Raw genomic sequence first — 12,196 nt, 5'->3', positions numbered from 1 at the left:
GCCCTCGGCCGGAACGCGCCCGGCGCGCGCCCGCGGACACCTGGAGCCCCGCCCGGGGCGCTCGGCGGCGGGGGGACCCCAGGATGGGCGTCCGGCCCCGCGAGAGGCTGGGGAGCTGCCTGGCCGGGGTCGCCTCCGCCGGGGGCCGTCCTGTTTCCCCAAATAGACCCGGGGAGGGTTTTCAAAGGCGCAACGTCTCCGCGGGGTGTGGCTCGCTCCGGAGGGAGGTGGCTGTCCCCGAAGCCATCGCTCCTTCTCGCACCCGGGGCCTCGGTTCTTCCCTCCCCCTGATCCCCGCGAACCGAGGGGCCGTGCACCCAACCCACACGTGACGGCAAGGACAACCCAAGGGCGCAGGAGGCCGCCTGCCAGCCGCAGGCCCCGGCGCCTGGCCTCTCGCTTGTCAGGGCTCTTCATGCCGCCCCGCCCGCCCGGCCCTCACCCGGACCCCACGTGGAAGTCCACCTCCCGCGGCTGCGTGTGCGGGTCCTCCCCTCCGCTGAGCCGTCCCTCCGCGCCCCCCCCCCGGCCCCCACCCTATGGGGTTCACACCGTGGCTCGGTTCCCGTCTCTTCCCTGCGGTTACTCAACGAGCTATGGAACTTGTACCGCAGCCTGAGCTGGAGAGCCGTGTAGGGAGCGAAGAAGCCATGGTTCAGGGTGCTGAGTGCAGACCCCCGGGGTGGGATGGCACAGGGCACGGAGGACACGGACCGCCCATGACCAGAGTGGAGGGCATGGGGTCATGGAGACAGACGTCACCGAAGGCCAGTCCCAAACACCTTCCAACCTTCGATGCAAGAACTCACCTGGTGACCATGCAACAGGCACCGGGGACTCTCCCTGCCGGACCCAGACCTGCAGGCCAAGCAGAGGTGCGCGAGGCCTGCCCTCCGGTCGGGGCCAGCAGAGAAGCCCCCGAGTCTTTGGGCTCCAGTAACTGGGACTGTTTACCAATGGGGCATCTCACTGCCTTTTAAGGGCAAAAGTTAACTGTGCTGGAAACTAAGCCGCAAGCCTTGTTGTCAATAGAGATGCAAATGCCTTAACCCCCCACTGGTGAGGTGACTGGTCTCCTGTGAAATGCAAATGCCCTCGGCTGGGGACGGAACCTTAACCAGCTTTCTACCTAATTTATCAATTTCACCCCAAGAGTTCCCTCCCGCCCCTCCCTTTCCACTGGCTGTGTGTGCAGGGCAGTGGCCTGCATTCCCGTGTGACTCCTCTGTCACCATCAGGTTCCCTGGTGAGTGGATTCAAACACAAGTGCGACAGGTGCTCGCTAGGTAACAGGTGTAGTGACACGGGTGCTGTCCACTGGGAAGCCGCATCACTAGGTATTCCCGCCCCAAGAGGATGTATGGGGGCGAAAGGAAGGATTGCCCCTCAGCGCGAGCAGGCCTGGGAGCCCGTGGCCGTGTTTGGCTGGACCAGAGCGTTCCCTTTTATCCAACCAGCGATTGTGACAGTCCCAGCCTAACTGGTGTTTCTTTTTCTGAAGCCAGCTGTTGGGCCGCTCTGGCCAGTTTTTCTAGATCCCCAGCTGGAGAGTTGTGCCTGGACCACGATGGAGGCTGCACAGCCGCCGGTTCCTGTGTGGGCTGCATTCCCTGGGGAAGCCTCTGCGAGGCGGTTCCCTTTGGCTTCAGAGCATCCAGTTCAGAACGCCCTGGATCGGAACAGTAGCAAGGGCAGCAGGTAAAGGTCCACTCAGCGTTTAACAATTCCTGTCCTAGCGGTTTGGCTCAGTGGATAGAACCTCAGCCTGTGGACTGAAGGGTCCCAGCTTTGATCCCAGTCAAGGGCACGTGCCCGGGTTGTGGGCTTGATCCCCAGCCGGGGGCGTGCAGGAGGCAGCTGATCCATGAATCTCATCACTGATGTTTCTATCTCTCTCTCCCTCTCCCTTCTGCTCTGAAATCAATAAAAATATATTAGAAGAAGGAGGAGGAGGAGGAGAAGGAGGAGGAGGAGGAAGGCCTGGTTAGGGGCCCAACTTGGTGGCCCGGAGAGTAGGAGCTGGGGAGGATCAGGGGAGGGAAGGCACCTGGGTGAGCAGACGGCAGGTGGCCTGACTGCCCGGGCCAGCCCTCTGTCCCTATGGTCTCCACCATCTCCTGGGTGACCTTCCAGCCTGGTAGCCACTTGCCCCAGGGGTCGGTCGTCCAGCTGTCCTAGGTCTGAGCAACCGTTTCCGCTCCCTCCGGCATCACACGTGGCATGTGCGCTCCTGCCTCTGGCTCCTTCTGAACTGACCTCCTTCCCCTGAAAGCACCTTGGGCACCAGGTGTCTCCCCTGTTAGTGAGCAGCTCTCACTGCAAATCGGAGCAGTGCAGGCCGCCGGGGACCACCTCCGCTCACTTCACTCACACACACAGCTGCGAACTAGCCCCCGAGGGTGCCCGGAGGAGCGCGCCACACAGCGTGCACCACACGAGGACGCCACAGCAAGGCAAGCTCAGGGGACTCCAGTGAAGCTTTAGGCCCAAGCTGAGCAGGGAAGTGATTGTGAAAGGTTCCCCTGTGGCGTCTGCAAGTCATATGGAAAGCACCTGGGCTTCCCATGGGCTGTACCGAATGAAAGTTTGAAAACACGTCCTAGATTTCCCCTCCCGGGGGCGTCGTCTCTGTCCCGTTACTGTTTCTTCCGAGTCTATAAGAAAGCGAGTCTGAGCGCCCCTCAGTGACCGTACAGCAGTTCAGAAGTGGATGCCAACTCATCAATCTTAAAGAAGTTTGCTAGGCTGGGGGCCGGGGAGATGCAGAACAGAATTCTCATTTAGTCTGTTTGTGGCAATATTTGCAGTCACTTTAGGGTGTAGGAAATGCGTCGTTTTTAGCATGTGAGAAGCCATAGTTAAAGTACTAACCGTTTTCCAATTGTCCGCCTGCTGCATTTGTTTGTGAGACGGTAAGTGGCAGGAGGTCTCCTCATTCAGGAAGAGAATCCGGAGAGGATGAGCTGGTCACCATCCATTTCCCTGAGGATTCATGCTTGAGTTGTAAGTCATGTTTCAGAATTTAAAGGGAGCAGGAGAGAGCTTGTGGTCAAGCCGTGGGTGTTGGGAAATGCAGGACTCAGATCTTCCCACAACCAGGTCAAAATGACACCTGGACACAGAACCACCCTCATTCAGAACCACCTGGATTCTAGCTGAATAGGGATTTAAAGAAGAAGCCACATGGAGACTGGTAGGAGAGGCCGAGACGCTGAGAGGGCTGGTCCCACACCCACGTGAGGCAGATAAAAATCGAGAGCCCAGCTGGCGTGGCTCAGTGGTTGAGCATTGACCTATTGACTAGGAGGTCACGGTTCGATTCCCGGTCATGGCACATGCCCGGGTTGCGGGCTTGATCCCCAGTGTGGGGCGTGCAGGAGGCAGCCAATCAATGATTCTCTCTCTCATTGATGTTTCTCTCTCTCTCTTCCTCTCTGTAATCAGTAAAAATATAGTTTAAAAAAATCAGGAGGCTATCTTGGCTGTGGAGGTGTCCCCCCACCCCCAGGCCCCCCAGCCCAGGGTCCCAGTGCCAGGAAGAAAGTTCCCCATAAATTCTGGCTGTAAAAAACCAGCAAGGATGTGGCTGAGTGACACGGAGGCTGCTGGAGCCCCAGGTAGTTCCTCTTAAAGGGCCCAGGCACGGACCTACTCAGGTTCACTCCCTCGGAGCTCCAGCACTGGGGCAGCGGCTGGACAGCACCAGGGCCGTTGGGGAGGAACGGAATGGATTAAGTGCTCCCATCCAAGGACACACAGTAGCTGAATAGGTAACAAGGCCCTTACCTACGCTGTCCACAAGAGACTGACTTCAGAGCCAAAGACGCGTACAGACTGAAAGGCAAGGGGCGGACAAAGAGGTTTCATAAAAATGAAAACAAACCAAAAGCTGGGGTAGCGATGCTTATACCAGACAAAATAGACATGAGAACAAAGTTGGCAGAGCTCAGCAAACATTGGCTGAATACACTGGGCTCTCTCTTTTGACCCCGCCCCACCAGCCCACGTGGCTACTAGCAAACGCCAGGAAGCAGCCAGCTCGGCCACCCGCCCATCCCCATCCCCGGTCATCGGGGGAAATAAGAGTCCAGGTTCCATCCCCTGAGCAGAATCTCTTTTATTAAGAAGATGATCTGTCATCGCCCAGTTCCCTGGAACGGGAATGCCCTCACTCATCGTGGGAGCTTACAAAGAGGTGGGAGGCAGCGGGACCTTCCTGGGACCGTGACCTCGCTCTGGTGACAAAGCACCTTGGTAAGAGAATCGGCACAGGGTTTTCCTCATGCCAGCCACCCCCTTGCCCCTTTAAAGCGGAAGGACTGGGCCGTGAAGTGAGTCCCTGTGGCCGCTAGTCCCAGGCCCCTTGCCCTGCGGTGGTTCCCATCCCGGCGGCAGGGCTGGCCCAGGGCGGGCTCTCTGCCAGGGGAGTGGGCTGCCGGCAGGGGCGCTGGGCTCGGCTTCTGGCCCCGCACAGGCCCCGCCGAGCGGAAGCTCGGGTTTGGCAGCTGCGCTGGGAAGATCGTCTCTAGTTCTGTGCCGACTCCAGTTGGTTGAGTCGCTTGACGATCATGCTGTTGAGTTTCTTGAGCTCGTCTATGTCCCTCCCCTCAGCCGCCAGTCTTCTCGACACGTTGTCCATCTTGCTTCCAGTCTGAACTTCAAGATGGAAAACAGAATGTTACATGGGAGCCAGGGCCCACGTTGGTGCTCGGCTGAGCACTGATCAACCCTCTAGGCCAGTGATGGCGAACCTATGACACCTCTGACACGCGAACTCATTTTTTTGGTTGATTTTTCTTTTATTAAATGGCATTTAAATATATAAAATAAATGTCAAAAATATAAGTCTTTGTTTTACTATGGTTGCAAATATAAAAAAATTTCTATATGTGACACGGCACCAGAGTTAAGGTAGGGTTTTTCAAAATGCTGACACGCCGAGCTCAAAAGGTTCGCCATCACTGCTCTAGGCAAACGCCCTGCTCCAACAGCCCACGCAACCTAGAGGCTGGGAGAGGACAGCCGAGGACTGACGTTACCCACCGGGTGACTTATTTGTACAACCCTTGGGGCCAGCCTGTGTGACCTGGGCCCAGCCTGCGTGACCTTGGGGCCAGCCTGCGTGACCTTGGGTGTGGAGTGTGTCCGGAGTCACAGGCCCGGGTTGGAATCCCAGTGCTGCTGGGAGAACATGGGCAGCTGAGCTCTCTGGACCAGGGTCTCTCATCAGTGAAAGTGAAGTGCCCGGCACCGCCTCCAGGGGCAGAGCAAGGCTTCAGTTACTGAACTCGGTGTCTGGACAGAGTCGTGGTCCAATAAAGACACTTCGTTCTCGAGTCTTCTTTCTGTTTCTTAATACGACTTTACCCCCAAGAGAAAACACTAGAAGCAAATATAAAACAAACCCTCTTCATACAAGAGGCGCATAATAACGGCACTACGGTGTGCAGTCCCTGAGGCCTTTGGGTCCCATCCAGCACTTGTTAGCTGTGTGGCCTTGGGCACATTAACTCCCCTCTCGAAGCCCAGTTTCCACACGGAGCACACAGACATCAAGTGCTAGGACGCTGCCTGGGACAGAGTGAGCCCCCAACGTACAGCGGCATCTTAGGGGCTTTATCCTTCATCCACTGCCTCTCATCCCACAGAAGGGAGAAGCCCTCGGGCTGCCCCAGGCCCGTCCTGTAGGCACACGGATCAGTCCCAGGCGCTGAACTAGTCGCCAACCCCGGGGGGTGTGGCGGGATCGGAGCGGAAGCATCCGTTTATGTTGGGGTCACCTTCCGGAAGAGTCACCCACAAGAAGGGGTCAGAAGCTGCCTGTGACTCTGCGCTAAGACCCGAGTGTATGGACAAGTCTATGCGCTGGGCTGGAAAACCTAGAATGAACTAGAACTGCCCACCGCCTGACAGCGGGGCCTCGGGGGGATCTGAGGCTGAAGAAATGTTTGGCTCACGCGCTGGTGAACCTCCGGCCCCGGCTCGCTCTGCGCCTTCCCCGAGCAAATCAGACCACCAGCGAGGACGCAAGTGCGGGTACGCGCGCACCAGCAGCGAGGGGGGGGTACTTACTGATGAGGAAGGTCACCAAGGCGACCAGCACCAGGCTGACCATCAGCGCGAGGACCAGCCCCAGGAAGAGCAGGCGGGAGCGCCCATCGCCCGAGCGAGTGCCGGCCTCCAGGCTTTTCTCCTCCGGCGCTAACACAGAACAACACCGTCACAGAGGCCCCCTCCCCGCCCGCCCCCCCACACACACACACACACAGACACACACACACAGACACACACACACAGAGAGACACACACACAGACACACACACACACACACAGACACACACACGGCCGGTCAGTGGGATGGGCATCCCGCTACCCGGGACCTAATCACTCCGCAAGGTGTAGCCGGACAGTCACTGGCCCGGCTGCTGTCACCACCTGAGCCAATTAGGCAGAGCCGGGTTGGCTTCCGGCCGTCCCTCCTCGGTCACCCCGACAGCCTTGCTTTCTAATCAAAGCAGCAGCACCTTTTCCCGGGACTGGCTGCCGTCAGAACAGGTGAAAACTCTGAATGCTTCACAACAGAGAACACGAGATCTGGAAGGAGCCTAGGGCGGCTGTAAACGGGCGCGGGAAGAGTCCCGAGTCCACAGGAGACATGCCACGCGGCAGCAAGGCCTGTGCCGGGGCGGCAGGTACGCGGGACCGGGTGAGGCCCGGCGCGACCCGCAGGGGCACTTACGGTGCACGGGGGCGAGACACGCCCTCAGGGTCGGCAGGTTGCTTTGCTTTGCTTTCTCTCCCCCGCCTTTCATTCTAGCCCTTTAATTGGGGCCATTTGTCATTTGTCAGGAGAAAATGACGTTGAGCTTTTTGCCCAACAAAGTGTTACCGGTTTTAAAACTAGATGGACGTGTGGGACATTTTCTCAGCCGTTCACCATGAAGGGAGACGTGTCTGGGGAAGGGGGCGCCCCAGCAGGGGCTTCTCAGACAAGAGCTCTCACTCAGAAGCCACAAAAGCCCATCGCCCGCCGTGGGCTTTCAGGGCAAAAGCAAGTGTGGCCCAGTAGTCAGGGCATCTCTGAAGCAAGCGTTTGAGGCCCTACAGCCCCCCCCCCTCCCATCCCCCCCGCCCAGGTGAGCAGCTGCTGTTCTCAGGGGCCGCGGAGCTGGGAGCCCTCGGGCCAGAGGGCACACGTACGGAGCAGGTGCTGGGACCCCGCGGGGCAGAAGTTGAGTCTGTGCAGGTCGTTGATGGAGTCCACGACGTACAGCTTCCTGTCCTCGGGGACGGGGATGCCGCGGGAGTCCGAGTCTCGGGGGGAGCGGTGCATGGTCCCTGGAAGAAAGCACCGCATCAGCCGTGAGCTGGAGGCTGGCCTAGCGCGTGGCTGGAGAGTGGCAGCCCGCGGGCAGCAGACAAGCCGGCAGAATCCACCCCCCCGCCCCCACACACACACATAGGATTTCCAGCGGCAGGTCCGGGGAAGCCGTGCTTGTTCAGGGAAAATGTTTCCTGTGGGGACACCTTTGTACTGTCCTTTGCCCACCAGGCTGGGAGGCTGGTGTGCAGCGGGCACCTCCTACACCCTGCGTATCTGCACGCCCTCTCCTCCTCCTCCGATTTCCCCATCCTGCCTGTATTTTTCCTGCCCCCACCCTTTTATTTTGTAATCTATATATATAAAAGCCTAAGGGACCGTTTGACCATTCAACCATTCGACCAGTAGCTAGGATGTGCACTGACCACTGGGGGGCAGACGCTCAATGCACAGGCATGGAAACATGGGACAGATGGGTGAATCTCAGAGGGAAGGAGGAAGGGGGGAGGGCGGGAAGAGATTAACCAAAGATCTTATATGCATACTAGAGGCCCCGTGGGGGTCCCTTGGCCTGGCCTGCGGGGATCGGGCGAAACTGGCTGGCTGACATCCCCCAAGGGGTCCCGGATTGTGAGAGGCTGCAGGAAGTGCAAGGGTAACAGTTGATGGCTCTGAGGCCCCTTTGTTCGAGGATCATCACTCCATGCACTGGGCCTCCAGTTGATTATAAAATATTTCCCTTTCATCGCACTGTTCACATTCTGGTGAGATGACTCAAATCCTTTGTGTACAAGGTTATGTCTACACATCGGGGAAGAGCAAAGGCAGCCCATCGGAAGAGGAGAAAAGGACCGTAAACCTTTCTAATCGCAGAGGTTTCCACACGGGCGTCATGTTCATGTTCTCCCTCAGGACAGCATCTGAGTCTCCACCTAAAATGTGCTTTTTTCCTTCTTATTGAATGTATTGGGGTGACACCGGCTAACACAATTATACAGGTTCGGGTGCTCAGTTCCATAGCACGTCACCTGTGCACTGGCTTGTGTGTTCGCCGCCCCAAGTCAAGTCTCCCTCCATCACCACTTACCTCCCTATACCTTCCTCCACCTCCCCCGCGCCCCCCCCCGCCCCCCCCCCCCCCGGCAGTCACCACACTGTTGTCCATGTCCGTGAGTTTTTTCCTTTCCTTTTCTGTTTAATCCCTCCCCCCGGTTCTGCAGCTGTCAGCCTGCTCTCTCTCTGTGAGTCTGTCTCTGTTTGGCTTGTTGGTTCATTTTCTTCATTAGCTTCCACCTATGAGTGAGATCACGTGGTACTTGTCTTTCTCTGACTGGCTTATTATTTCACTTGGCATAATGCTCTCCAGGCCCCTCGTGCTGTCGCAAAGGGTGAGACTTCCTTCCCTTTGCAGCTGAGTGCTGCTTCACGGTGTGAATGTCCCCCAGCGTTTTCATCTACGGACGGGCACTGGGGCTGCTTCCGGGTCCTGGCTGCTCCCGGATCCTGGCTGCTCCCGGGTCCTGGCTGCTCCTGGGTCCTGGCTGCTCCCGGGTCCTGGCTGCTCCGGGGTCCTGGCTGCTCCTGGGTCCTGGCTGATCCCGGGTCCTGGCTGCTCCCGGATCCTGGCTGCTCCCGGGTCCTGGCTGCTCCCGGGTCCTGGCTGCTCCGGGGTCCTGGCTGCTCCCGGGTCCTGGCTGCTCCCGGATCCTGGCTGCTCCTGGGTCCTGGCTGATCCCGGGTCCTGGCTGATCCCGGGTCCTGGCTGCTCCGGGGTCCTGGCTGATCCCGGGTCCTGGCTGATCCCGGGTCCTGGCTGCTCCGGGGTCCTGGCTGATCCCGGGTCCTGGCTGATCCCGGATCCTGGCTGCTCCCGGGTCCTGGCTGCTCCCGGGTCCTGGCTGCTCCCGGGTCCTGGCTGCTCCGGGGTCCTGGCTGCTCCCGGATCCTGGCTGCTCCCGGGTCCTGGCTGCTCCCGGGTCCTGGCTGCTCCGGGGTCCTGGCTGCTCCCAGATCCTGGCTGCTCCTGGGTCCTGGCTGCTCCGGGGTCCTGGCTGCTGTGACTGCTCTGCAGCCACTGGAGGTGGCGGTGGTCCCCGGGACAAACCTGAGAAGCCAAGACCTCAGAGAGGAACCCTGCGGCGGGGGAAGCGACCCAGGACCTCTGAGGTGTCCCCCGAGCTTCCTCAGACGGAGGCCACGGACATCACGAGGCCTTTTCGGGTGGAGGGACACGCCACAGGTAATATTCCCTGATGATAGCACGACTTCACGCAGCACTGAAAGCCCGAACGGACTAAAGGTCTGCTCTCTGGTGGACAGAGGCCTGTGGCCTTTGAATTAATTATGTGAATAGAAGGCACCCGGCTGGTGTGGCTCAGTGGCTGAGGTTGACCTATGAACCAGGAGGTCACGGTTCAGTCCTGGTCAGGGCACGTACTCGAGTTGCGGGCTCGATTCCCAGTAGGGGCGTGCAGGAGGCAGCCCATCAATGGATGAGTCCCTCTCATTATTGGTGTTTTTATCTCTCTCTCCCTCTCCCTTCTTCTCTCTGAAAACCAATAAAAACATTTAAAATACCTCTGCTCCGTACAGAAGTGAAAGTAGCATCATATAGAGCAAAGGGGCCTCAGAGCCACCTACTGTTACCCTTGTACAGAGGAAACCCAGCCCTGACTGACGTCATGGCCACAGGTCTCTAAACGATGCCTCCAGGAATGTTTTAGACTTTATTGCCTCTTTATACTTCATTATCCCAAAGGCTGGTGTTTGGTGAGGAGTAGCGTTTGTGTGAGTCACATCGAGGATCATCCCTCCACACTCGGCTCCTATTTTAGGCGTGTGACTCGGGGAGAGGCATTTGCTTCGCTTGGGATCTGACTTCATATCCTGGACCCCGAGCTCCCCCTCCAGGGATGTAATTACTGTGCTTACATCTCAGACGGCTTCATCGGGCGTTTGCAAAGCAGAGGACCAGCCAGAAAACCGTGACCACAAAAATCGCCTGAAGACCAGAACAGCTCGTAAAATCTCCACATTCCTGGCCTGGCTACAGACTCAAAGGGTGACTCAGAGCCACACCAACCCCCACAGCGCGGGGACACAGTGCAGAGCGAGCCCTAAGTGCTCCGAGGGGAAGGGTCGCGTGTGGAAAGACGCTGTCTCGAGGCATTTCTACATGAACTGCAGCGAGCGAATGGCAAATCCAGAATCAGCAGAGATGTAACAGCATGGATGGAACTGGAGAGCATTATGCTAAGTGAAATAAGCCAGGCAGTGAAAGAAAAACACCCCATGATCTCACTCATTTATGGAAAATAAAGAACATTATAACCTAATGAACAAAAAGATAGATACAGAGGCAGAGAAGCGTGGAACAGACTGTCAACTTACAGCGGGAAGGCTGGGGAGTGTTGGGGGTGGGGTAAGAGATCAATCAAAGGACTTGCATGCGTGCATATAAGCATAACCAATGGACACAAGACACTGGGGGTCGGGTGGGGTAAGGGCATGCGCTGGTGCGTAGGGGAGGCCGGGGGAAGGTCAATTGGGAAAAAAAGGAGACATATGTACTACTATTTGTAATACTTTAAACAAGAAAAAAAATTTAAAAATAAAACATTGAGTAAAAAAAAAAAAAAAAGAATCAGCAGAGAAAGCTGTGTTGGGTGTGCGTGTGGCCGCCAAGATCCTGGGTGGGACTCGCCAATACACAGACACAGGGTCACGTGCCCTAACACGGCCCGCAGCTGTCCGACCGGCTCCTGCTCGCTTTGCTTCTCCACAGGAGCATCTGGGAAGGACCGGAGGGCAGGGGAAGCAGCCACTAAATTCTGCATCCCCAGCGGGCCCTCCTCCCTCCTCCTGGGGCAAGCTTGTTTGTAAGTAAATGACTGACCAGAGCAGCTCCTCTTCACGGAACCCCCTCCAGTCCTCCAGCTGACACCTGTAAGTGGTTCCCTCGGCTTTAGGTCACGCTAACAGCTGACAGTTGAGTCTGTCACGGGGGAATGCTCTGACTGCCCACAAAGGAAGACTGTGGCAAAGCTAGTTGTCGAGGAAAAACGGGTTTGCTGTCGTCTGTATTTCCCCACAGGCCCTTGCCATCAAAGCCCGCAAGTAACTCGCTCACGCTGTTGCCCGATGTCGGAATGACTGCGACGGCGGATGCGGAGCCAACAGGGAGCTCAGGGAGGGAGTCGCTGACTCCTCCTGTGGATCCGTTTCAGAGCCTCTGCCCGGTCACATTCTGCCTTGGCCCTTTCTCTCCGAAGCTGGAAGCACAGAGCACACGCAGCCACAGGCACCCAGCACGAAGTCCCCTTCCCTCTCGGTAGTGACATCGCGTGCACATGACTCACAAACACAGCTCTCACTGCTAGGTCAGCAGGAAAGCAAGTCCCAGCTACTCAGAGGCGACAAGGAATCTGTGTGGAAATGCGAGTCCTCCCGGGGCCTCCCCCGCGCGGGCCCTGCCAGGCCGCACACCCGCCGGAGGGCTGCCCGGCATTGGCATTTGGTGGTGACGGGAGCAGCAGGCGGCTCCAGGCCGACTCCCTCCCTCCGGTGCCCCAGGGTTAGTAACTGAGCCACCGAACCCAAGCTGGAGAGAGCAGCACGGGCGGGCGCACTGCGGCTCTTACTGAGGTTGGTGTCCTTATTTGGCCGCTGTGACCCTGGGGGCCGGCCCGTCTCCAGCAGGGCGGCCGGCGCGCTCCCCGAGACAAACATCCGAGCTGAGCAGGCTGCCGCCACGGCCGGCGCGCACAGGCCTCTGCCCAGCAGTGCAGGGGGCAGGCCAAGGTGACATTGGAACTAGTGGTGGCAGGAGGACTGCGGGCGCTGCTGGGAGCTACGGCGGCGGCGGGCGGCGAGGGG

The 12,196-nt window shown here is 58.3% G+C and overlaps 1 protein-coding gene across 2 annotated transcripts; it reads right to left on the bottom strand.

Annotated features, from left to right (window-relative positions):
- Nucleotides 1-4,094: 4,094 nt before the first annotated feature.
- LSMEM1 (leucine rich single-pass membrane protein 1) lies at nucleotides 4,095-12,196 on the bottom strand. Of its 2 annotated transcripts, none has more exons than XM_081102739.1 (4): nucleotides 11,962-12,196; nucleotides 7,201-7,338; nucleotides 6,073-6,201; nucleotides 4,095-4,656 (listed from the first exon to the last, which is right to left on the bottom strand). In XM_081102739.1, exons 1-4 carry the CDS (start codon nucleotides 12,047-12,049, stop codon nucleotides 4,526-4,528), a joined length of 486 nt encoding a protein of 161 aa, XP_080958865.1. In that variant the 5' UTR covers nucleotides 12,050-12,196; the 3' UTR covers nucleotides 4,095-4,525. The 2 variants fall into 2 exon arrangements, with proteins under 2 accessions (XP_080958865.1, XP_080958866.1); XM_081102740.1 differs by lacking the exon at nucleotides 11,962-12,196 and adding an exon at nucleotides 11,217-11,462.

Source organism: Myotis nattereri (assembly GCF_964212035.1).
Source record: "Myotis nattereri genome assembly, chromosome: 11".
Lineage (NCBI taxonomy): Eukaryota > Metazoa > Chordata > Mammalia > Chiroptera > Vespertilionidae > Myotis > Myotis nattereri.
This window is presented reverse-complemented; position numbering and strand designations above follow the sequence as displayed.